Here is a 26,342-nt window from a genome sequence, read left to right on the forward strand (position 1 = left end):
GTGAATTGGCATTTGAGACCTGTATCAGAGTTTCTCTTGCCAGAATTATTGGCAGAATTACTCTTGCCAGACATAATCAGGACCTACCTGAATTTATGTAATGCACAAACTGGTGTAAATGTGAAAACCTCATTCTTTATCACAATAATGATGTTTTCCTTACATAAATTATGACTAAAAAAAAATAAATCTTGAAGCCCTAAAACTAAAAAAACAAAAAGCTAAATTCAAGCTGATTTCCTTAGAAACTAACTTCTTTAAAGTAAAACCGTTTTCAGGAAATATAACAAAGGCATAAAGCAGCCATTTATCAGAGGAAAAATAATTTTGTATAAAAAGAAAAAGAAAGCACTTTAACTAAAGCATAATTCTTGTTCAGATTTATCTACTCAAGTTTTGGATGAGAACTTTTGCCATAGCTGTGTGGCAAAAATGCTTCCTCACCAGGTGTTGTGCAGTGATGCTGAAAATGCTTTGTATTTTAAAAACTCTGGTTTCATAGTTCTTTCCTCAGAAAGGAACATGAGTGTAATCTTTAAAAAGTAGTATTTCTAGCTTTGGATTTTCAATAGAACCAGTTAGACCAGATAGAACCTGTTATAAGCTTTGGAAGCAGCAATTAACACTTCCAGATTTTTCTAGTCATTCTATGGTACCCACTCCCACAAAAAGATATGTAAAAAAAAAAAAAAAAAGAAAATAAGATGTCCTGATCTTTCTAAAGTAATCTTTTATGAAAGTGGATGTGGAACTGGAGCATTAAAATTCATCTTAACTATAGTGTCTTCATGATATGCATCCCAGGAATTGAATATAATGAGGGCCTGCAAAGATTTCTGTTGCTTTTCCCCAAATGTGTTGTCCTATACAGCAGCTATTTTTATTCTTGCAAGGCCACATTTTGTTTGAGTGGTGCCACTACAGGCTGTGACTTTACTTTTTATTTCTGTAAATCTCTGGAGGGTCTTTTCCCCCCCAGGAATCCTTATCTCCCTTGTCACTGCCTACCCTAAAATGGGGTAAGAGCCAACAACTGTCAATCCTGCTGGAAATTAGGTTTCCTTCCCCAAAATGACAGTATGGAACCATGAAACATTTCCAAAGTTTGGGGGTTTTGTGTACAAAATGACAGGAGGCCAGACAGAGTCTCTTGTTTCTATGGCTACACAGTGATGTGTCTGGCTCAGATATTTTCTCCTTTTATGATTTTATAGATAACTGGGATTCATCCAGTGAAGCTTAATATTGTCAAAAATAGAATCCTAACCCCCAATCTAATCAGGAACGGTAATGCAGAAAGGACAATCCAATATATATAAAAAAAACCAAAATACAGGGGAAAAGTCAGCTGTGACTTTTGATAACATGAAGAAAAATACATAAATTTCTCTGGAGCTGTGAAAGAGTTTGAGTGCTCCAGCTCTGCATTTGGCTAATGGTTAAAGTGTATTTTATGTCAGAAAATTCCCTGTGCTCCATCCTTCCTTCCTGCTGCATCTCATTCCTTCCCACTGTTGGTGTCCTGTCCTACGGACCCCAAACCCTCAGGTGTCCCCACCTGTCTGACTTTGGCAGCTTTGGTTGAGTCCCTGAACTCCTGACAGCTGGATGCATTTTTGTTGAATGAACAGATTATCCATCAGCAAACCTAACCAAAGCACTTTTGTTAAAAGGCTCTGTCTTCAAAATGGAAGCTTTCGTGTAAGAATTGGACCTGAATGCAAATTCTTTTTTCTTTCATCTTGAAAAAACTAATTCTATTTAGGGTTTCTTTAAATATAAATTCTATTTTTGTCCCACAAAGTAGATATATTTGTCCACATCAAAAAATCTCAGAAGATGTATCTCAGCAATAATACATATTTTAAAAATCCATCTGGAATAACAGGCATTTTTATTTGAGACAGGGTGAGATTGGGCTCAAAGTGCATGTATATATTTGGATAATTAATGTAAGATAAAATCTTTAATAATTTGAATTTCCATTTTATTGTTACTTCAGGAACTTTACAGGAATTAGTGTACCCAACACTCAAAACTTGGTTGCTCTCTTTTAATGCTCTCTACAGAGCTCCATTTAAATAAGATAACTCAGTCTCTTATTTTTTTCCCAGACATCAGGACAGAACTCTGCTGAGTTGTGTTTTGGGAGCTCAAGGCAACAAATTTCTGCCTCTCTTGGCATCCATTCTCATGTTATTGTGAAGTACCCTGTTACCTGAGTCCTTGTCAGCTGAGTGCCATTTAGTGTTATATACATTTATATAACTTTATATACATTTATATAACTTTATATACATTTGTTGACTAAAAAAATCCAAAAACTACATCACACTTATAGAAAAGAATTGTCTTTTAAGGGTATTACTGAGACCTAGGAAAACTTCATTGTCTGACAGATGGTCCAACACCCACGATAAGAAATTCATAATCCAATCTCAAGGAAAAAAGAGTTATAGGTAAAAACATATGTGTTTGTTGGAAAAGAAAAAAAAAGTATAGATATTTTTTTTTTTTTGTCAGAGCAAGCACATATGGCAGCTCCATTTTCTGTCACCATTTACTTTCTACTTAAAATTCAAATGTCACTAGGCAAGGAAAAAATTTGAGTATTAAAACATAGGAAAGAATTAACTAAGAACAATCCCTGCAACAACATTATACTCATTGTTCATGGCAATTAAAGGCCATCCAGTTAAATCCAACTTCCTCCTCCCATTCTGCAAAACATCTCATCCCCTTGCCTTTTTTCTTTCCCTACATGTTTCTCCCATTGGTAGTTACAGTTTTATGATTATTTCCCAGCCATCTGCTGTCTTTCCTTGAGCCAAATAATTTCCCTTTATAAAATGGTGAGTAACCACGTCAGCATCATTTCCGTGCAGTTGCACGTGCACTCACTGATCCTCGTTCCTGTGTAAATACTCAGTAACTTCCATGATTTGCCACTTCAATTTCTACTGAGCACAACTCTGCTTGCAATACTTCAAGCTGCTAATTGGTACCCCTTTGCACTTTTTTTATTAATGAAATGGTAATTAAATATTTAGTCCAGTTCCCATCTCCAGACACCAAAAGGGATGTGCATGTTGGATGGAGGGGGATGCTGGATGGACTGGAATATGTATTTATTTATTAAGAGGTTATACTGAGACTGGGGAAGTGCAAAATGCAATTCTCATCTTAGGATATCTGCAAATTAAATGGGTTTGGGAAGTAGGACAGTATCACTTTCAAATTCTACAAAGGATTTTGAAGGAGTATCCACATTTTTTTTTAGGTATTCCAGTCAATAATATTGATGGTGCCATTTGTTAAAGAAACCATCAATACCATGGGCTGGATGGTAGCTTTAGTTAAAAGGAGATCTTTGCTGTGGTCTAACAGAATGAGTTAAGCTGGTGGCAAATCAGAGTTGATTGCTAACCAGGTCATAAACAGGTCTGTGCTGTTTATCTGATGCTGTTAATGGGGTGGAGAGGACCAGACCTCGGGCTGGGATGATTTCAGGCTGCTCTGCCTCTGCTGCTTCTGCAAAGACACAGCAACAGCGCTCTTGCAACACCACTGGGATTTCCTGTGCAAACACAGCTGTAATTACTCCAGGCACACAATTTGTAGCCCCAAAGCTCCTGGGAAAAACAAAGAGAAATTTCCTGAATCCGTCCAGTGACTCCTGAAACATGGTTTGGTTGCAAATGCACAGGAAATAATCTAAGAAGGTGCACAAAGCCAGCACCATAAGCACACCCCTTTTGTGACAAACTGCAAAGAACACACCAAAAAATCCTCAGTTTCAGAAGCCACAGTCCTAACTTGAGGTACCTGAGGTTTTCTTGCAGCGTAGAAAACCTGCTCACATTTGTTAATCACATCATCAAGGTACGCCCATCGATGAAGGAAAGTATTAAATCAAATAGCTGATGTGTTAAAGAGTAAATTTATCATTATTATCTACAGTAGCAATCCAGGCATGCTTATAGGACAATATCAAAATGCCTGAAATGCATGTGTGCACCAAGTCCCCTCCTTTTGTAATGCTTTCTAAAAACCCTCAGATAATTGATGTTTTAGAGCAGCATTTGTTCTGATCTGTGGTTTGAATGCCAGTGGTCATGATATAATCCCCAATTTCAATATGCAGTAGCACATCCACCCTTTTTAACTGGTTACAGCAACATTCTCAGTTTAAACGCTGACACACAGCAAGGTGTGAGGTTGTTGTGTAGGGGGTTTTGTGTGCTAGATGTATAAGAAGTTTTCTGTCTTTCTGCATTCTTTCCCTATGAAATAAAATAGCCAAGCTCCTCCTCTCACCCCCTCTGGTTTGGTGCTCAGAGAAACCAACAGGTTGACATTAATGTGCTTTGCAATTTTTTCTGTGGATGTCAATCAAATGTCATTGATTCAGTGCTCGTGTTATTGTAGCTTTCCTTTCCCTAGCCCTTTGGGAACATACACATGTTTAAATTACTCAATAGCAGAATACCATTCATTTAATCAGAACTGAAGATTCTCCTCATCCTCCTCCTGTGCAACCTTGTCCTGGGGTGATGGCACAAACCTCAGACTCTGGGTTTGTGGTCAGGTGTTGATCCTTGTGCATAGAACTTTGTTGTCCATGCAGGAACAGTAATTTCCATCCCTTCATAAATGGTTTTCTCAGTAATACAACATCTAATCTAACTTTCTGTGTTAGTTCCAGACTTCTAAGGGTGTTTTCCATTAATTTTGGGATCTTAATTGTGTTCCTTTCTTTTCTTTGAAGCTACTTCACTTTTCAGGATGTTCTGACTTTCAAGTTTATTCAGTAAAAGAGGTGTTGTGTAAGTGCTGCTGGTAGGAAGCTCAAGGGTGGGAAGTTTGTTTCCATGCTCACAGCGTTATTTGTATCAATAGCAAAAGGTTCTAAAGATGAAGAAATAGGAATGTTCCTCCTGGAATTGTAGCTGTGATGCAGTGCAAGTCTCTAAAAAAAGAAGGATGCTACTTTTGCTTACTAGGATGGAAAGTTCACTTGGTATTTCTGAAAATGCTCAGTTTTCATGATCCTGTCATCAGCTAAACTCTTAATTAAAAAAAGAAATTAAACTGTTTTCTGATCATCAGGACCACTGAGATGAAAGCAGTGGCAATGTGGTCCACAGTGCTTTCAACCCAGTGCCTCTGATCAGACTTAGAATAGTTTCTGTGTTTCCACTTTTTTCTTCCTATTTGAAAAGGCAACTGCACCATCCTGAGCACAAGTGAAATCAGATCCTGGTACACGCAAATAAATTTAAGAATGGTTTCATAAACTCCTAAGAATGGGGTTAGGGTGATTATACCTTAACATAGCTCTGTGAAAAAATTTGGAGAGGTGTCAGCTAATTCCAACAACCTTACTCTCCATATAGTTATTCAGTCAGTATATATCAGATTTTTTTCCCCCTGCATAAAATCTATAACACTGCCTGAATTAGAATTTAATTTCAAAAAGGGGTAAAATCTCAACCCTATAAATGGTCTTATTACCTCCAAAAAAGAAAAAAAAGAGTATATGCTTAGCCTGCCTTTTGCTTCTTCTTTTACTTGCTTCTTTTATTTTGCTAATCAAATATCAAACCAAAAGTAACCACAAAAGTTTTATTCTGCCAAATATTATTTTTACTATTTTTATTCAGCAACTCTATACAGCCACCTTCCTTATGTGTGCTCTCTTCCCTTTCTCATGGACCTCAGCAGAACCCAACAATATTGATTCAACACTCAAAAACACGTCTTGCAGCAAGCTGAGTTTTCTGATGGTTTGTCAAAGACTTCCTTAACCCCCACCCCCAGCAGTGATAGCAACTAAGTTGTCACTTGGGGAGAAAACCTGTCAAGCAAAATCATGTTTGTGCTCTTTCAGCCTTAAAAGGGGGAAAAAAACCCCCCCCAAAAAAAAAACCAACAAAAAAACAACAACAACAAAAAAAACCCAAACAAAAAAACCCCACAGTCCAAAACACATACACAAAAATGGGAAGGAAAAAAAGAAGAAATCACTGCCTGCCCCAGCCAGGGCACGCAGGGCTCACCTGCCCCTGGGGCTCTCACCTGGCACTTTCCTCATGGCCAGCATTTGCTCTGCAGCTCCCATTTGCCACTGGTTTTAGGCATTTATTTGTGCAGGGGAAGGAAAAGGGACACATTTGTGCCTTGCAGAAAATTGACAAGTTATTTACACTTCAGGCTTTCCTGTGGGCTTTACCAGACACGCTCAACCTGTTGCAGAAGAACACCTTCTAAAATTTTGAAAGAGGAAAAAGATGATCTGAATTCCTATTTTATCCAAGGTGTTGATGATATAAAAATGAAAAAAAAGTTGGGTTTGGGGTGTACAGAATAAATTTTTGCGCTGGTTTCCTTCACGGAGATCCACAGTGCAGTCTTAGGGCGTTTGAGCCAGATGTGTTGCTGAGGGATGCAGGAAGAATTGAGGCTCCTGCCAGCTTCATCCATCTGTCATTCATGTGGATACTGGAAAGAGCTGACATTTGTCAGATTGTTAAAAAGCTCACAAAAGCCCCCAGAGTTTTCTGTTGTATAAGCCCAGTCTGTGCCTATCCCCACATCTGGGCAGAAGTTTTGGGTGGTGCCTTGAATCAGCCCATTTCCCTGAAATCACAGCAGCTCAGGAAGGATTTTGGATGTTGGGAAACATTAAACAGCTGTTGTTCAAGTGAGGATCCATACTCCTTACAAAAATTTGTCAAATCTGTTTGCATTCAGAAAATGTCTGCACAGGAGTGGAGGGAGAAGGGAAATGGAAAGGGAAAGGGAAAGGGAGGAAGAGGAAGACAGAAGCCTCCATTTGTCCTCTATGAATTTTTTATTCTCTTTCTTAACTTTTTACAGGATAAAATGGCCACAACGTTATCTGCCCTAACAAAGGAGCAGAAGATAGGTGATTTTTGGCAAAGAGGTCTGAATTGGAAAATTATGGCAGGCTCAAGTTTACTGGTATTTAACACATCCAAAGTCTTGGAGGTAGAGTGAATCTCACCCTGAAGTGTTCCTTAACAGGGTTTCAACACTGATATAGTTATAATTTAAATAATATTATTATTTATACATAAATAATATATATAATATAAATAATATATATAATATAAAAATAAATATAACTAATACTAAATAATAATATTATAGTAAATAATAGATGTAATTTAAGTACAAAAATATTTTTATTTAAATTAATATCATGATGAATATGATGTTTTGCCATGTCCATGTTAGACATATTCTCCATCTAAACATCAGCTACACAAACACACATCTCTCTGATATTTTTACAGTGTATTGCTTACCCTGTTTGAAATGTAGAATTCCTGTAGGGAATTCTAAGAAACCCTTGTAATGCAGTAAATCCTTTAGCTACTTGAAGTCAGTTAATAGGCTTTTTAACACTAATCACAGCTCTGTGCTTGACAAATATATCAGGATACTGCATTCACTGAGGGAAGTTGATACTGTCATTTATTATTTTATGACTTTGCATTAGACAAACTGAAATCAGACTTCTATCTCTAATGGGAAAAAAAAGAAGTAATTTGCATTTCTTTCTGGGAAAGGCAGGATTAATGACATCAAATACTTAGCAACTCTTCTGCTCAGAGTCTTTAATTCAACATAAGATAATTTACACAGTAGGACAGAAACAACTTCTAAAGACTCTGGAACAGAAGTGGCCAGAACATTTTACATATTAGCAAATTCTTCTCAACATGCCTTCTGAAGAACTAAACATGCTAACTTTTAGATATCTTACTTTTGAAACTTCATGATAGCTACTGAAAAATCATTGTCTTTGAGCTGTTCTGGTTTTCTTAATGTACTGAGAGCGCTTTGAGCCAGAAAAAGAAAAAAACACAAATAAATACTACATTTTATAAGCATTTATAGGAAGAATAAACTCTTTATGACTACAGTAGAGCAGTGTCTGTGCACTGTTAAGCATGTAGGGGCATTATTATTGGTTACCTAACTAAAAAAAGAAAGGACAAATAAGACTGTAAAAACATCTCACATTTAAAATAAATGTGGTCTGTAGACCATTCTGAACCAGTGTAGTTTGGCAAAAACTGAAAAGAAAAGAAACCAACAAAACCTCCACTTGACTCTATTAACCCAAGTCCTGTAGCTGGGGAAAAATTGCTGTGACATCAGACCAGAGTTTAGAACAGCATTAGCAAAATAATATTTTAAATAATTCTGCATTTGTTGCTGCTCATGAGAGAAATGCCCTGAGGGGTTCCAGCTCCTCACCTGCCAGCAGGAGCCTCCAGCCAGGGCTGGTTTCATTGCCACTGGAATGGTTTTATTTCACTCTTAATATAGAGTTCTCTTAATATAGAGTTCTTTTCTGCACACACAGTAGCACATCCAAGAACTTTTGGCGTTGAAACTCATATTGGCTTTGGGGGCAGGGATAAAACAATCAAGGTATTTCTCTGTCATTTTAGCCCTAATTTTTGCAAGTGTTTTGACAGATACTTTATTATTATTATCCCACTAACACATAAGCACACGTCTGCAGCTCTGTATTTCTGTGTTGTCGAATTGAGTTCTTTTCTGACCCAGAGATGGGGCAACTGAGAGGTGTTTTCAAAACTTTTATTCTATTTTTAGTCTCATGTGAAGGGTAAGACAATACAAATGTTATAATTAATATACAATACATATATTTGCTATCACAATCAAAAACTATTTCCTAATTACATTACAAACATTTCTTAACCTATCAACTTTTACTATACCATAGTATAAGTACTTTGAAACTAATAATCTAAAATTATTAAAGATATATTGCAGTAGGATTTATGAGGGGTAATTCTATTTCTCTAAAGTATCTAATCTTATTTACAAGTCCAATCTTTAAAACTTGTTTCCAGTTCCATTCCTCTCTCAACAATGCCCATTGTATTCCGTAACATTTCTAGATCAAGGTTTCTTGTCTCAAGGTTCGCATCCAAATACACACTATGTAAACCTTCTGTCAAACTTTAAAAATTCTCTACAAATCCATTTCCCATGCTGGATCTCTTTTGTGTACTGAAGTGCAATCACTGCTTGGGTGATGCTGCAGCTTTCTGGGTTCGGTTCGCTCCAGCTCGGTCACTGATGCTCTTGCCGCGCATTTGCAGGAGAGCTGCTCCCTCTGCTGAGTTCTCCGTGGATCGCCACCGGCACCTGATGTCCTTCCTGACCATGCTGGGCCCCAGCCCCGACTGGAACGTGGGGCTCTCTGCCGAGGATCTCTGCACCAAGGACTGCGGCTGGGTCCAGAAGGTCGTGCAGGATTTGATCCCTTGGGATGCCGGCACCGACAGCGGCGTCACCTACGAGGTTTGGGCTCTGCCTCTCATTTATCCAAATTATCCCCTCACAGCAGTGCATTAGGAAAGCAGTTTGATCCATTGTGATGCTTTTTATACTTTTTACTCGATTTTTTTCTTAAAATGAAAGACTATTTGTTTAAAGAGATGCTAACTACACCTCGGTGGTGTTGCCTGAGCTCCTTCAGCATTGGCACTCATGGGATGATGTGAGGTCCACCTGGGGTGTTTTTACCCCACAAACGGGGTAAAAATGGGTAAGGCTGGAAAGAAGCACAGTGAGTCCAATCTGGTCCAATCTCCCTGTTTAAGCAGAGTGATCCTAGAGCAGGTAATAGGGTTCTGTACAGCTGTTGAATAACCCCTGTAAGGGAGGCTCTGCACCCACTCTGGCCAGTCTTTCCCAGGGCTTGGTCACAGCACAGTAAAGAATTTCTCATTTATGTTCACCTGTTAAATTCACCTGTTGCATAAACCAAGCTTTTGAGTGCCTTTTTATTGAAGTTGGAGGGAGACGACCCACCTTGCATTGGTCAGCCATCGACTCCGATTTATTGATCAATCAGTCACCTTTTATAACAGTGTTAATCAAGTTCATGCATATTGCAAAATCTGAGCTCACAACAGGTCAGAGATAACACACCAACCCCTCCTTATGTTTCCAATACCAAGATTTGGGTTCTCAAAATTATTCTTGCTTTCCCAAAACAGCCAAAGATAGAACTTCCACTTGTTATGAGAAAGCTGCCTGAGAACTCTGATGTGCAAGGCTCTCAAGGCCTTCATGTTTGTCACTTTTACCTGTAATTAAAAATAACCTGAGAACCTCTGCTGTTCACAGAAACAGGCTGTGAGAACCTGCTCCTCACAGCTGCCTTCTAGGCCATCCCTGAAAAAATCTCCAACACCTTTTGGTACAGACCAAAGCAGGGCCATCATCAGCTCCAGTGTGGGGCTGTTTCAAACCCAATGCCAGCTGTTCTGTTTGGCACAGGAAACTTCAACTCTTTCTTTCAGCAAAGCAGAGCAAAACCAACAACAACAAAACCCCCCAAACCAACAAAAAGCCTCACAAAAAAACCCTAAAACAAAACAAATCCCCATACCATTAAGTATGAGTGTACCCTGTTCACCTCACGCTGGAATTTTGCAGTTTAGCATTTCAGAGAACTTTTAATTTCTGCAGATTAACTATTATTTTCTTTTATAACACTTTTTTTTTTCTTTTTGATTGCAGTCTCCTAACAAACCTACAGTGCCTCAGGAGAAGATCAGACCTCTTACAAGCCTAGATCACCCTCAAAGCCCATTTTATGATCCAGAAGGAGGATCTATCAAGCTGGTGGCCAGAGTTGTCATCGAGAGAATCGCACGAAAGGTAGAATTCATATAAGCAAAATTCTCAAGCAAGCAAAAATCCACTTTGTAACCAAAAAAACCAATCCATTCTTTCTCCACCTTCCCTCCAAATCTATACTCCTTAACCAACACCACAGCAAAGATAATGGCAGAAAATATTTAAACTGTCTTAAGGTGTTAGTTCTAATTCTGGCAATCGTTGCATTTCCTTATTTGGGGATTTTCTTAATGTACACCTAGGAATTTGAAGGAAAAAAGGTGCTGCAGACACAGCAGTGTCTCACAATGTACTGATTTAACCTCTCATGGATGAGTTTCCTCTCTTCACTGTTCAAAATCTTTTTTTTTTTTTTTTTGCAGGGGGAGCAGTGCAATATCGTTCCTGATAACATAGATGATATTGTGGCAGATCTAGCACCAGAGGAAAAAGAAGAAGGTACGTTTGAAATTAATTTGTGCACTACTAATAATTTATATTTTGTTCCAGTCTCTGCTGTCACTTCTAGATAAGTTACAAAACTGACTTAGGAAAAAAAATTCCACTCACTGTCAAACAGTGATTTAGGTATTCTTCTCTTCTGGTCTCTTCTATTACCTCTCCCTTGTACAGAAAAGAAATTGCATGTATGAGAGGAGATGACAACAACAATACAGGCAATAAAAGGGAGAAGACTTTTGGGGTTCAAATAATTTTTTTTTTTTTAAAGAAAGTTGGCAGTTGGAATTTTTTTTTTTCTTCTGGGCTAAAATGGAGAGGATAGAATGCAGAGGGAAATAATGTATTCTATTGGAATCTAAAGTAATCATCAACCAAGATAAAGGAAGAAAATAGAAGACCATTTTTAACAGTCAATGCCTTTCCTCACTTTTCAGATGACACCCCTGAGACTTGCATATACTCAAACTGGTCCCCATGGTCAGCCTGCAGCTCCTCTACCTGTGAAAAGGGCAAGAGGATGAGGCAGAGGATGCTCAAAGCTCAGCTGGACCTCAGCGTGCCCTGCCCAGACACCCAGGACTTCCAGCCCTGCATGGGCCCAGGCTGCAGCGATGAAGGTAACCAGGAGGGGAAGGTGGAGGACAAGAATGCCTTGTGGAGTTTGTTTCTCCGCTAAAGTTCTCAGGGATGTCACTTGCTGTGGTATGGCTCGGGTGGTGGCCAAGAGAAAATTGCTGAAGAACACGAGTGAGTGGCAGCTGCCTGTGGTGAATTCTGCAAGCCAGCTGTGTCAGGGCATGAAGGGCACAGAAGGATGAAGGAGAGGAGTGAGGGATGCTGTGGAGGTTTTGTGGGTTTTGGGTCTTCAAAGGGACAGTTTTTGGGAGTAGTAAAGTTGTTTATTGCATGAATACATCAGTCTCAAAGGCGAGGGGTTCAGGGTATCAATGTCTGTGCTAAAAGGTTTCTGGCATAAGGCCCAGAGCAGAAATAGCTGCAGCAGCTCCCACCTTTTTTCTTCTTCCTTCCTTTCATCTTCCCTCTTTGCACCCCAGTACAGGGGTTTTATTTGTAAATTATCCAATCAGCTAAAAACACGACTCTAAAACATTCTTTTTACGCCATTCTAATGTGTGAAAGTAGTGACAATTCTTACCCAAATCTATGTACATAATTTTATATATTTACCTGGATAGTTCCATCTATTCTATCTAGAAAGGCAAGCAATGTTCTGCTATGTTTTTGTTATGCCTGGGGCTAAGTTACTGAACTTTAAAATTGGCTTTAGGGCCTTTTACTAGCTAAAACAGTCTCTTAAGGCACTTGGGATATATTTCTATTTACTTAAAATTAAAACTTATCCTTTTATTTCATGTGTGTGGCTTAATATATTTCATCTTTTCTAGAGGTTCTGATTCAAACCCTGCATTTCTTTTTCTCCCTGAGGGACTCAGAGAGGCTTCTATTCCATGCATTCCGACAGAGGAGAGGACAGTGGGAAAGGCAGCACAGGAGGGATGCTGCACACAACTGGGCAGCAGCTCTGTCCATCCCTGTGGCCTCAGCTCTCTTCACAGAGAGCAGCAGGCACAACTCTCTCCCCCAGGATTTTTCCTGGGAAAGGCAGTGAGAAGCTCAGAGAAGAAGAGAAAAAAATTGTTATCTCTGTTCGCTGCGCCTGTTGTTTGGCACATGTGGAATGTGTTATGGAGATTGTTCACCCAAAGTGATTTGGTTATTGGATTCTGCTGATTTACCAACTGGGTCAAGGCTGTGTGTCCTGGCTGTCTCCAGACAGTCACAGGTTTTTTTTATTCTTTAGTACAGTATCTCTTTAGTATGTCATTTAGTATAGCATTAGTGTAATATAGCCTAGCTTAATAAAGCAACTGTTCAGCCTCCTGAATTGTGGAATCAGAACACATTATTCCCTGGGTAGGGGGCACCGGATTGATCAATGCCACCCCTGAGTACTCTCTGTGTTCCAGATGGCTCCACCTGCATGATGTCTGACTGGATCACCTGGTCCCCCTGCAGCGTCTCCTGCGGGATGGGGACGAGGTCCCGGGAGAGATATGTCAAGCAGTTCCCTGAGGATGGCTCCATGTGCAAAGTGCCCACTGAGGAGACTGAGAAGTGTATTGTAAACGAGGAATGCTGTAAGTATTTCGTTCAGCCTCAAAAAATCCAGCCAATAGCAGGAGCACTGCCCAAATGGGTCTTACTGGGGTCCCACAGAGCTCCATCTTAGCTCCTGTGTTCTTCAATACCTTAATAAATGACCTGGAGGCAAGACTGGAAGGGACACAAAGCAAATTACCAGATTGTTCAAAACTGGGAGGAGCTGCTGACTCTCTCAAAAGCAGGGAGGCCCTGCATAGAGACCTCAGCAAATTAAAGAGCTCTGCAATCACCAGCCACATGAAGTTCAACAAGGCAAAGTGCTGGATTCTGCACCTGGATGGAGCAACCCTGGCTGTACAGACAGACTGGGGAATGAGGGGATGGAAAGCAGTGCCAGAGAAAGGGACCTGGGGGTCCTTGGCAGGCTGAATGTGAGCCAGCAGTGCCCTGGAGCCAGAAGGGACATCCCTGTGCTGGGGACATCAGGCACAGCATCACCAGCAGGGCAAGGGAGGGATTGTCCCACTCTGCCCTGAGCTGGGGCAGCCCCACCTTGAGTGCTGGGGCAGGTCTGGGTGCCACAATGGAAAAAAAATGTTATTGAGCCATTAGAGAGTGTCCAAAAGTTATTGAACCATTAGAGAGTGTCCAAAGGAGGCCACTAGGGTGGTAAAGGTTCCAGAGGAAAAGCCATGAGAGGAGTGGCTGAGGGCACTGGGTCTGCTCAGCCTGGAGGAGAGGAGACTGAGGGGAGACCTCAGTGCAGTTACAAATTCTTTGTGAGGGGAAGAGGAGGGGCAGGCACTGATCTCTGCTCTGTGTGACAGTGACAGGAGCCAAGGGAATGGCCTGAAGTCGTGTCAGGGGAGGTTTGGTTTGCATATCGGAAAATATCTGGGCACTAAAACAAGGTCCCAGGGAAGTGGTCACAGCACCAACCTCACTTCAAGAAGGGTTTGGACTGCACTCCTGGGGACAAGGTGTGATTTTTGGGGATGACCCTGTGCAGGGCCAGCAGCTGCACTCCACGGGGGTCTTGGGAGTCCCTCCCACCCAGGTGATGCTGTGATACTGATGAGCAATGTTCTCTGCCCGCTTTGAACAGCTCCCAGCAGCTGCCTGGTCACAGAGTGGGGTGAGTGGGACGAGTGCAGCGCCAGCTGTGGCACGGGCATGAAGAGAAGGCACAGGATGATCAAGATGACTCCTGCTGATGGATCCATGTGCAAGGCAGAAACCACGGAGGCAGAGAAGTGCATGATGCCTGAGTGCCGTGAGTGGCCAGGAGCTCCTCTCTCCCCTGCTCTGAGAACAAACATCCCTTCTGACACACTGCCCCAGCACACAAAGAACACAGCTAAGCCAGCAGCAATGCTGCTTCTGCTTGTCCTCCCTAAAATTGGGAGAAAGATCTTGGGCACTGTGCATTAAGTAGCACATTCACTATCAGGATGAGAGCTTCAATAAAAAATGTTCAGTGGTGTCCTGTTGCTGTATTGACCCACACAGAGGTGTGTGTATCAGCAAGCCATACCTAAACAACTCTGAGTTATGTATATTTGACCATAAGGCTAGAATAAAACACATGAAACAGTGCCCTCTCCTTTCAACCCCTGAAAATGTCAGAAATTGAGGTGTTTCTTTTGTGCAATCAGCCAGCCACACCCTTACTGTCACTATTAATTTCTTATTAAATGTTATTTTCATCAGAGATAATTTAAAAAATATTTTTGGTAGATTAAATTCTTAAATATATATTTTATAATTTTTATAAATTATTATTATTTAATTAATAATAATTATTAATAAATAATAAATAAATAATAGATAAGTAATAATTAGTATTATTATTTTATAAATATTTATAAATTATTGTAAAATATGTATAATAATTCTATAAATTATTAAATATCTATTAAATTTCACTTGTTAGACTAAATTAAGTTGACTTACAGTTCTATTCACTGCAACAGTCCTTTTCTTTTTTTTCTTTACAGGAGCTGGTATTGAAACATAGCTCCTTAAACTATTTATTCCCCAGATGCACTGAGACCCAGGAGATATGACTTAGATACAGGAAAAGATAGCAAAGATATTTAAATCAAGCAAACCTTTCAATTTAATATGAAGCTTTCTGAGCTTCTTCAGCAGCACCATTCAGCTTGTGACAAGAAAGCATAATTGGCTGATGACAGATAAAACATGGCACATTTTCCACCTGTATTATTTTCAAAATTTATACCTTCATGCTTTATTTATAGGAATAAATTGTTAGCAATAAGATAATTAATTGCATTTTTATTTGCTACCAGATACCATCCCCTGCCTGCTGTCTCCCTGGTCTGAGTGGAGTGACTGCAGCGTAACCTGTGGGAAGGGAATGAGAACCAGGCAGAGGATGCTGAAATCTGCTGCTGAGCTGGGAGACTGCAACGAGGAGCTGGAGCAAGCAGAGAAATGCATGCTGCCAGAATGCCGTAAGTTTGGAGAATTCCCTGGGAAGGGGAGGATAATTATGTGTCAAAATCTATGGATCAAACCTCCATCACCACTTCTCAGCATCACTTCTTAATAGGTGGGGTATCAAGCGTGCATTGTTTAAAATAAATATTTATTATTATTGTTATCATCATAATTATCATACACTTTCAGTAACTGAGAGCTGAAATATGACTGTGTCTTAAATTCAGCTTGCCCTACATCACCCCATGCTTATTCCCAATATTTCTATGGGATTCCAGCTCTGCATGTTTGACACGCTGCGGCTCCAGGCAACTCCCCAGTAGGAAATAAGTCAGAATTATAAAACCTGGTTTATCACTCAAATGCAGACAGTGTGCCAGGAAAGAAGGAAAGACGAGTTGAAATCACCTGTGGGATTCTTTCAGCTCAGAAAGAGCACAAAAGAGGCTTTCTCCACCTTTGATACACCTCTGAATGGTATCACTCTGCAACCTGCTGCTGGATGGTGTGGAGGCAGCTGCAGAGACTTTTTTACCTATTTCATTAAAATCCTCCACTTCTTGGGTACAGCAAATTTCTGGTTGCTTTTCAGTCTTTGTGAAGTGTGATAGCCTAAGGCACTGCTGAATGAATGAGATATGATTGCCTTTGGCATCCTGTTTCCAGCTGGTTTGTGAGGCTTTATCACAAATTACATTATTTTTCACAGAAATTATGGGTTAAAAGGGCTTTTACACTGTAATTGCTCATTCAGCTTTTCTTAAATAATGTGAAATATCATTTTGATTTTTATTCACTGGGGCTGTAAGTGTTAAGCAGTGCTGAAAGATGAAGACTTTTAAAATATAATGGTATTAGTGAATGTGGCTTATTGCATAACACTGCCAGCAAAGCAAGGCTCAGATCTCAGAGGTAGCAAATTATTTTTAAATATAATTCAATTTTCAGCAGCTTTTCATTACAAAACAGACAGATGGGTGGGAAAATTGAAGAAGGCGCAGGAGAATTATTTATATGTTCTTTGTAATTTTAGCGATCTGCCAGCACCACTCTCGAAGAAGAAATCGAAGAGCGTGTCAAATAAAACTTCTGCTAGGAATGGACTCAGAAAATTCTGACATGCAACCTCCAAACAATTGCTGGGAAGATGGGAGGCTTAAGTGTAGTTGGGGTGCAAGGATTCATCAGGCACACCTGTGTGTTTCTGTGGATTTGGTGTAATTCTTTTTTGCGTTTCTTCCTCCCTGCAGCCATCCACTGCGAGCTGACGGAGTGGTCCCAGTGGTCGGAGTGCAACACCTCCTGTGGCAAGGGCCACATGATCAGGACGAGGATGATTAAAATAGAGCCCCAGTTTGGGGGAGCAGCCTGCCCTGAGACCGTGCAGCGCAGCAAGTGCAGGGTGAGGAAGTGCCTGAGGGGAGCAGGGATGGAGAAAAGGCGCTGGAAGGAGGCTCGGGAGAAAAGGAGAAGCGAACAGGCCAAGAAGAGTTTAGATAGTGAGCAATATCCAGGTGAGTGTGAAAGCACTTTTAGGGGTTTTCTGCATGACAGTGGTGCCTTGTGAAGGATGAGCTAGAGCAGAGGCCGGGCAGAGCTAAAGAATAGAGCACGAATTTATTAAGAGGCCTCAATGGATCCACCTTGGGCAGCACAACCCAAAATGCACAAGCGCTCCCTGGGATCAGTTCTGCTCCATTTGCACCTTGCAGTTCATTGTCCCATTCCAGCTTTAGCCCAGGCACTCCCACCCTGCTTGTTTTTCTCTCTGCAGCCCACGGGGTTTGTGCTCTGGGGCTGAGATTGGGATCATTTGTCCTTGGTGCCCAGCTGGAGCAGGAATTGTTTTGTCTCCCTGCTCTGTGCACAGAGCTCACCATCCCTGAATGTGAAGCTCAGACCCACCCACTAAAGCCGCACAGAATGTGAAAAATATGAAAACTAAACCCTGAGGCATCAACAGGAGTTTGTGAGCAGCCCCAGCACATTCTGTGAGAGCACCTTCAGCACTTCAGTCAATAAAACACAGCCACTTGCACTGCTTGCCCATCACCAAAATCACCCAGCCTAAGCTCAGGGCACCATGGAGAAAGGCCCACATCTGTCCATGGCCCAGTACTAAAAATACTTCAGCTACTCCACACAAAAGTGTAAAAAAGTTTACACCTGGCAAAGGACTGATTGCAGTTTCTGCCAATCTGGGTGGCAATCTTTGCATCCTGTTAGCTTCAAACAGTTAAAATATTTGTTCCTGGATCCGATGCTGAATTTCAAAACTGAACTCATTTCCACCTCAGCAGTCTGATTCAGACTCAGGCTGCTCCAGGAGATCTGCTCAAACTGCTTTTTCAATGGGGGACAGTATCATCAAGTACTGATTCCTCAAATCAGCAAGACATATCTTGTGGTGTAATTAACACTATCTGGGTAGGAATTACTGCTAAGTTGTGGCTTATGCTTGTCTGACATTTCACAATTTCATCATTTTATCTGTCTTTTTTAATGTAAACATTAAATTTCTTTTTACTTTTCCCAGTGTCTCACAAATGCAGCTTGGTTATTTATACTTAGCATGGGTTTCTACTACTAGAAACTTTAACAAATCACTTATTTATTTTTGTTTTCAGTTTGTAGGATGAAACCATGGACTGCTTGGACAGAGTGTTCTACGCTCTGTGGAGGGGGAATTCAGGAGCGCTACATGATGGTAAAGAAGAGGTCCAAAAGCACTCAGTTTACCAGCTGCAAGGACAAAAAGGAGCTAAGAGCATGTAATGTCCATCCTTGTTAACAAAACACAAGGTTCCAAGTGATGCACTCTGAGCTAAATGGAAAGTCAACCTTGGTTTGTTTTTTTTTTAGAACAACAACAACAACAAAATATAAAGTGTATATTAGTTTTCATTTTTGCAGTGTGGTTTGCTTTTTAGTCTTGCTGGTGCAAGAAAAATATTTTATAAATATTTCCTCACGGATTTATGCTGAGAGTAAGTCTTTGTTACTCCAGCCAGCCCTTAATGCATAAAAATAGTAAAGTCATGGTGAGTTATTTAACTAAAATACAGACACCTCTGTGGACATGGAATAGCCATATAGAAATACCACTTGTAAAGACATGGGATGCATGCATATTAACAAAACTAAGTTAAAGTGACAGGAAGTTTCATCTGTGGGAGGATTTCTCTCTAGATTTGATTTTGAAAATCCAAAGCAGTGCCTCTGTGATTACACAACTATGCCAAGGAGTTATGTCAGTAATGCTGGTTCAATAACATTAAAGGTGCATGTTTATCTTTCTACACTATTGGATTAAGCTGATAGTTATTATAATAATCTAAACACTTTTCTTCACATGGATGCTGTGGTCCATAAAAGAAGGGGTTTTTTTTCTTCAAAACTTAAAAAGGAAGTATTTTTTGTGGCTCAACAGTGATGTCTGACCACCACACAATCACAGTCAAGACAGCACATAAAGAAAACATGCAAATATCATGATATGTGTACAGTCCATTGCCTTTCAAAATGGACACAGAACTAGTAGAAATTGGTCCAGAGGGTTGCAGCAGCTGTGCCACAGGATGTCTTCCACATGAGGGACGCAAAAAAATTAGATTCAGTTTCACAAGGATTTCATTCACAGAAGAGGGAGACAGGTTTATAATAAAATGGTAGAGAAAAGGTGAGCCAGGCTCTCATGCATCCCTTAAAATTGAAATGAGCCTCTGAAAGGAAACAATGACAGTCTTAAAAAAAACCCTGATTACAGATTGGCACAAGAATACATTTACAGCAGTGTCATTTATGTCTTTTTTTACTCAGAGCATAGGGTAATCTAAAAATTACTCAATTTGTGAAAATTACCCATTTGTGCATATCCTAGCCAGGTTAAAAGCCCTCCTTGACTACTTAAGTGATTAAAAAACTGCCTGAGATGATGAAATACCTCCTCAATGAAATACCTCCTCAACTCTTCTATTTGCTATTTTACCCCATCTCCTGCAGAGTTTAACTCTCATTCCCACACAGAGTCAGGTGTAAGCAGGGAGACCCTTGGGCCCCACTTGCTAATGGAATACAATCTTTTCCTGCAATTCTATTTCCCTGTAATAATTTAACTTTTAGAGGGGAAGGTGATGGGTTACCTCTTGGCCCAGGCAAGGCAGCATACCCCTATTGTCTCTTCTGAAGTAAGAGCAGTGCACTGAAAATAAAGATTGTTGATGCTTAAGCTTGAGAGAAATGAATGGAGAGAATTTGTTTTAATGGTCTCTAAACCAGCCTTAAGTAATTTTCTCACTCCCTTAACACTTGGTCACCGCCCTGAGGACATGACAGTTGGGTTTTAAATATTGCTGCTAAATATTGCCCCAGGGCCCTCTGAGCTGTTCATCTTCCCCACCACCACCACCCTGGGGATGCTCTGTACCCAAACAGGCTCGTTGGGCTGGTGGCATCAATTGTGGGGCTGTTCATCAGCAATTCCCCACTGAACACTGCAAGGGCTGCTCAGGATTTCCACAGCCACCACATCCCACCCCCTCTCAAGGTATTTTACTGCTTTCTGCAGGTTTGGAGTTATGGAAAGGCCAGGGAAGTAATGGAACCAAGGGCAGTGTGAGCCCTCTCCTGCTGCTGCTAAATGAAATGGGTGCACACCCATAGCCAACCAAACCAGGAGAAAAAAAAGAATAAAGCAAAGTTTAAAGCTAAAACCGAACGTTTTACTTTTTGCACAGCTCGGCTCACTTAATAATATTAATTCAGATAGTTTGCCTCCTTGTGCCTGTTCAAAAATCGTGCAGTTTATGTCTCTCCAGCATGGCAGCAAGACTTGTCCCTCAGTAGTTCACTTAGGACCTTACATTTCACTTGTATGACCAAAAATAAAGAAAACCCAATGAAAAAAATAAAAAGTTGAGTGATATAGGTGCTGGAGGAGCGACGAGCTGAGCATATTTTGGGTAAAGAAACTGCAGAGAAAAGCCACAATGGTCAATGCCAGGGCAGGGCCACATCTCTGGCTGAGCTGACAGAGGGTGTCCCAGCTGAATGAGGCCATTCACTCAGCAATGTAAGCTTTGGCCATAAAATGGGTGGCAGAGTGCCTTGAAAGGCTTTGAAGGACCTGTGAGCCTGGGGCAGAGGGAACAGAAGTTTCTCCTGAACGGAAAAAATTGGCTGAGTTCAGGAACCAGATTTATCTCATCAACCACTTGTCCAAGCTTATCTTGCAAAACCATGCCTGTTTCAGCAAATAATCAGTGAAACCCAGTATTGTATTTTCATTTTCACATTTGTTCCAGTTCATCAAGCTGTTTTGTCTACTAAATACTCCCTTTGTGAAAGGCCACATAGTGCAAATACACTTACAGAAAACATACACCACTTTTCTGAACTTGCCCACAAAATTGTCCATTGAAACAACCTGGCATTCCTTTCTCTGTGCTTCTTACTAATTTGATTCTCCAAATCCTTTTTATTTTTCCCCTCTCTCTTAGGAGGCTGTTCCGTGTGATTTCCAGTCATTTCTCTTAGGCTCATTAAAGTTCTGAATGTTGCAAATTGCTTTTTTCCCCCACCTTGTTAACAGATGAAATGACAAGGTAATTGCACCGGGTCAGAGATGTGTGACCACTCCTGCTTCTGTTCAGCTCCTCACACTTGTTTTTCTGTGGAAACGTTTTACAGATCTCTTGTCTTTCTTCTAACTTGATACATGAGAAACATTTAGGCTTGTTACATTTTGTATAAAAAATAAAATAAACACAAACAAAAACAAACGAAGGAAATAAAAAAAAAAGAGGTTGATTTTCTATTCAGAACAAAAAAAGAGAAAAAGCTCTGATATACAATATGTAGAAATCTTGCATTGTTACTGTAAACTTTCTAGTAGTGTAATAGGCACTGGTTATCAGTCAATAAAAATAAGAACTGTTATTGTTCTGATGTCCTGAATAATCCTGCTGAACTCAAAGCACAGATGTCACACCAGTTTTGTAGACCTCAACTACCAGATCCTAGCAGTGTCAGTACCTTTTTTTTTCTAATATACAAAGGATAGAATCTTTACACATAATAAAAAAGTTAGGGGCTTAACAAATGTACAGTAGGACTCTGTTTGTGCAACACATGAGTAAAACAAAATTTTGTTTGATTGCATTTTAGATTTCCTTTGTTGTTTTTGTTTGCTGTGGAATTTTGAAAAAAGCTACCATGAACATTTCTTACCAAAGTCTTGTGTAGATGTTTTGTAGCTGTCTGCCTAACACATTATTATTATAATTATTATTATTATTATTATTTTGGAATAAAGACATCTTTACTATGAATTTTACACTCGTATGAGATTCTGTTCAACTTATATGATTATGTACACCAAAAAAACATTTATTAATATGAGTGAAGTCATGTTCTTATTTACATTTTCCTGTTCAAGGTCACAGGATATCAGGAGTCAGTGGATTTTATTAGAACCAGTCATTCTTTCTACTTGGAAGGTGTTTGCATCAAGGTCTTTGTCAAATACTTTGTTCTCTTTTTAAATCACAGGGTGACTTAGGAACATCACATTATGTATTTGTGTATTACTCTCATGTGGGTTTTGTTGCTGTTGTCGGTTTTTAATAAAAGAGAAACTATTTAAAAGAACACTATTTTAAAGCCTGGTGGTACATGAAAGGAAAAATCATTAAGCTCTCAAAAAGCCTGAGATTTTGTGAAACTTTCGACTGATTTTTTGTGCTAATGGAAAACTTTTTTGGGACACTGTGGGTCGAGTGTGCCACTGAAAATTACCCAGAAATTTTGGAGGTGAGGGGACCACACAGCAATGCTGCTGCTCTAGAAATCCAATTGTCTGTAACAATTGCAGCCAGCTAAAAGCAACCAGTGTGTTCACAAAAACCCCGCTGACCTAAAACTGAATTGTAACCAGGCTGAGGGGAGGCTGGAGGTAGTAACTGAAATATGCTAAAATCCCTAAATTCCTCACTACCACGTTTAAGTCACTTTAGGGGTCTTTGCTCCATGTGTAAACCCATTTAATATTTTTATTGCAACACTTTCAACCCTGGGACTCAGTTGTGCAAAACAAAGCAATTCTGTTGAGCTGAGTGATGCTGGGTTCTGTCTTTCCAAAAGACAGAACAATTTGTGCCATGACTTGTGGGTTCTCTGCTTCCTTTTCCTGCCGCTCTTGGGTCTGGATTGAAGGCACCTGAGTGTTGGCAAGGATGAAAGTTTGACAGGAAAGTCTCACAGATATGTGTGCTTACCAGAAAGATTTTAAATGTGGATTCTGGTGAAGGAATAGAGATGGAAGCAAGATTTGATATAGAAGAAAAGAATTGCTGAGCCAGTCTTACTGGATAACCAAGGAGGCAAAGGGTGTGTTAGTCAGAAGGGGTTTTTATGGCTCAGAGCAAAGGATAAACCCACCCCAAACAAAAAGATGTTTTTACCAAGCAGAAAGACAGCATAGGCAAACAAGTCAGCAAATGTTGCAAGTAGAAAAAAGGTCTCAGAATTTTCCACTGCAAGAAAACTGAAAAACAACTTCTAGCTTAAACTGTAATGTACTAACTTTTAGTGACTGGAGAACAGTAACATGAATATGGTAATTATGGTAGTTATGACGGGCTATAGATAATAGTTAAGGTATAGATTGGTTCTGCTGTATTAAGATGCTCAGCAAAGTTTATAATGCATTGTAACCTAGACTAAGGGTGCAGCTGGAGCTGACAGCTGTGGGCACAGCTCTGTCACCCATGACCCTGGACTGATGTAATGTTCTTGGGTGGAATAAATTGCATTTTGGAGAGCCCCTGGAGTCCCACATCCCTCATTCAGGCTCTTACACCTGAGACAATAGCTCACGTTCAGATTCAGGTGTTTATTGTTTCTTATCAATGTTACAGCCTGACAGCGGTGAGTTCTTCCATTAGCAAAGCACAAAATGGCCAACAATCTCTTGTTACAAGGTCTTTTAAGGCTAAACTGTCCAATAAAGAAATGATACCTAGATCATTTTCCCTTTTAATCCAATAACTGATCACTCAAAGCTTGCAATGCGGACTTTGCTGTCCAATCACAAAACATCACCCAAACCCGTGAAGAAGAAGGAAGAAGAAGGTGAAGAAGAAGGAAGAAGTTAAAGAAGAACAACCTGCCTCCACCCTAAAACCTCCATATTGCTTCATATTTATTTCTATATTCAAAAACCCCAAACTCTTACATTTTTCACGTGATATTACACACTTCTAACCAACTCCACACCCGTAATCCCAGTGCTATTAATCAATTTTGGAAGCCTCCTCCATTGCCACAGGTCAAATGCAGTGTTCTCTTGTGGGTCTGTGCCTTTCAGCACAGAAACTTTAAAATTCTCAGCATCCAGGGTTCCAACAATAACTGATGGGCGCATTTGAGGTGTTGTGAGGTCCCCAGGATGAGGTGAGAGATGAGAATTTGACTCCAAGTTCTCAGAAGGATGATTGATATGATATGATATGATATATGATATGATATACTTAAACTATACTAGAAAAAGAAAGGATACATTAGAAGGCTGGAAAAGAATGAATAATAAAAACCTGTGACTGACCAGAGTCCCAACACAGCTGGACTGGGATTGGTCATTAAATTAAAACAATTCACATGCTGGGTCAACAATTCTCCACACCACATTCCAGAGGAGCAAAACATGGCAGGGTATTTTGAGATAGGTCTTTTAAATTATATGCACTTCAATGAAAGACCAAGAGCCTTAAACCCACCCCAACCTGGCCCAAGTGCAAAAAGCACCCCAAATGTGCTTGCTGTGCCCCAAACCAGCTGTACCTGAAGTGCCTTTTTATCTGAAATAGAGAGAGAGCACGTGCATACAAAGGAAAAGAGCAAAGCTGGCTCAATCACAGAACCTTTCCAGGCAATGCTCTCCTTTCCCCTGGTGCTGCCAAAAATATTGTGATATTGCAAGGAGAATACAAAGGAGTAGCCAGTGGCACTTCAACAAAGCCTCCTCAAGTAACATTTTGAGATACAACTAATGAGACTGGGGTTAGTATTTATTCTCCTTCATAAGCCTTGAGCCAAGTAAAAACATAAATAACAGATCCCATATTTTATATGGTATCACATATTGCTTTATCCACAGAAGTTAAAAGGGGGAAAAAAAGAATTTTTTTACTTAGAGTATCCTTAAGATCACTTGGGCAGTGAGGGAACCAAAGCAGTGTCTAGAAAACACACAGTTAGATTATAAGTAAAAAAAATTAAAAATGGTCTAGGTCATGATTTCAAAGTGCATAAAAGGTTATGAATATTAAATATAATTTTATAGTACTTAGAAAAAAAGATACACAGAAAACAATGTGCACAAGTATAGAAACAGCACCCCCAGAGAAAACAAGCAGCTGTACTGTTTAAAAAATCAAAATATTTGTACTCATTCTCAAATGTCTTCACTGAAGGAAAAGAAACTTTTGTCAATCAATCTACTTGCAAACATACAATACTATACTTTTGTGCTATGTTTATATATGTATACATTATACATATGTTTATATATGTATACACTATACATATATTTTTTTTTGCTACATCTCAACTTTACAGTTTACACACACCTAAAACGTTAGAAATGAGGATAAATGTCTGTAAATTGCTCATTCCTGGGGGACACAGTGTACAGAGAGGATCAATGCAACCACACACAAAAAGGCTTGAAATGTCTTTTCTGGAGAAATAAAATGACATCCCACTAGGTGGCACTGGAAGCCAACACAGACAGCCCTGTGTGGGTTTAAAAAAAAAAAAAAGAAGAAAAAAAAATCAAAAAAGAACCCCAAAGACCTAACAAAATATAAACCGCAAGGAAGCAGAGCATCACCGTGGGAAGGGACTCTCAGGCTCTAAATCAGCATTTTTCTCACCGTAGCTGCCCTCTCCCTGCTGCAATCCTGTCCCAGCCTTCCTTAATTCGCTCAGGAACGCTCAGGGTGCAAATCAGCTGGGAAGGGACAACAGGGAAAGGAGCCACAATAAAACTCTGGTATTCTCTGCCACACCTGTCCCCTGCTCTTCCAGCCAGGCATCCTCGCCTTCTCCTTCAGGAAAAAAGTGATTTTATTGATCTTTAGAAGCAGAAATCTTCCTGCCCAGGCAGAGGGAAGAGGAGAGGCCCAGGATTTCAAACACTCCTGCAAGGGAGGTCAGGGAGGGGAGGTTTGAAGCCAGGCATCGCTCAGTTTTTGTGCCAGGGTGAAGGTGATGCCTCAGATTTATCTTTTATATTTTTCCCATTCTGTGATCTTTAGTGGGTGGGTCTGGGCTTCACATTCAGGGATGGTGAGCTCTGTGCACAGAGCAGGGAGACAAAACAATTCCTGCTCCAGCTGGGCACCAAGGACAAATGATCCCAATCTCAGCCCCAGAGCACAAACCCCGTGGGCTGCAGAGAGAAAAACAAGCAGGGTGGGACTGCCTGGGCTAAAGCTGGAATGGGACAATGAACTGCAAGGTGCAAATGGAGCAGAACTGATCCCAGGGAGAGAGCCCGGGAGCGCTCCTGCATTTTGGGGCCATTTTGGTTCATCTTG

The 26,342-nt window shown here is 40.3% G+C and overlaps 1 protein-coding gene and 1 long non-coding RNA gene across 2 annotated transcripts in view; one reads left to right on the forward strand and one right to left on the reverse strand.

Moving 5' to 3' along the window:
• The window catches only part of SPON1 (spondin 1), a 180,645-nt gene extending 161,832 nt beyond the window's left edge, over window positions 1–18,813 (forward strand). The window contains exons 8-16 of the mRNA XM_014269910.3: window positions 9,168–9,369; window positions 10,597–10,737; window positions 11,079–11,154; window positions 11,592–11,774; window positions 13,146–13,316; window positions 14,387–14,554; window positions 15,594–15,758; window positions 16,995–17,258; window positions 18,372–18,813. Of these exons, the coding sequence (XP_014125385.2) occupies window positions 9,168–9,369; window positions 10,597–10,737; window positions 11,079–11,154; window positions 11,592–11,774; window positions 13,146–13,316; window positions 14,387–14,554; window positions 15,594–15,758; window positions 16,995–17,258; window positions 18,372–18,535 (1,534 nt within the window). The 3' untranslated portion in view covers window positions 18,536–18,813. The remainder of the gene's footprint in view (window positions 1–9,167; window positions 9,370–10,596; window positions 10,738–11,078; window positions 11,155–11,591; window positions 11,775–13,145; window positions 13,317–14,386; window positions 14,555–15,593; window positions 15,759–16,994; window positions 17,259–18,371) is intronic.
• Window positions 8,518–10,601, reverse strand: LOC141729431 (uncharacterized). Its single transcript, XR_012580924.1, has 2 exons — window positions 10,268–10,601; window positions 8,518–9,850 (listed from the first exon to the last, which is right to left on the reverse strand). It is a non-coding gene; the product is annotated as an uncharacterized LOC141729431 (long non-coding RNA).
• Window positions 18,814–26,342: the final 7,529 nt, after the last annotated feature.

Source organism: Zonotrichia albicollis, chromosome 6 (assembly GCF_047830755.1).
Source record: "Zonotrichia albicollis isolate bZonAlb1 chromosome 6, bZonAlb1.hap1, whole genome shotgun sequence".
In the NCBI taxonomy this organism is placed as follows: Eukaryota; Metazoa; Chordata; class Aves; order Passeriformes; family Passerellidae; genus Zonotrichia; species Zonotrichia albicollis.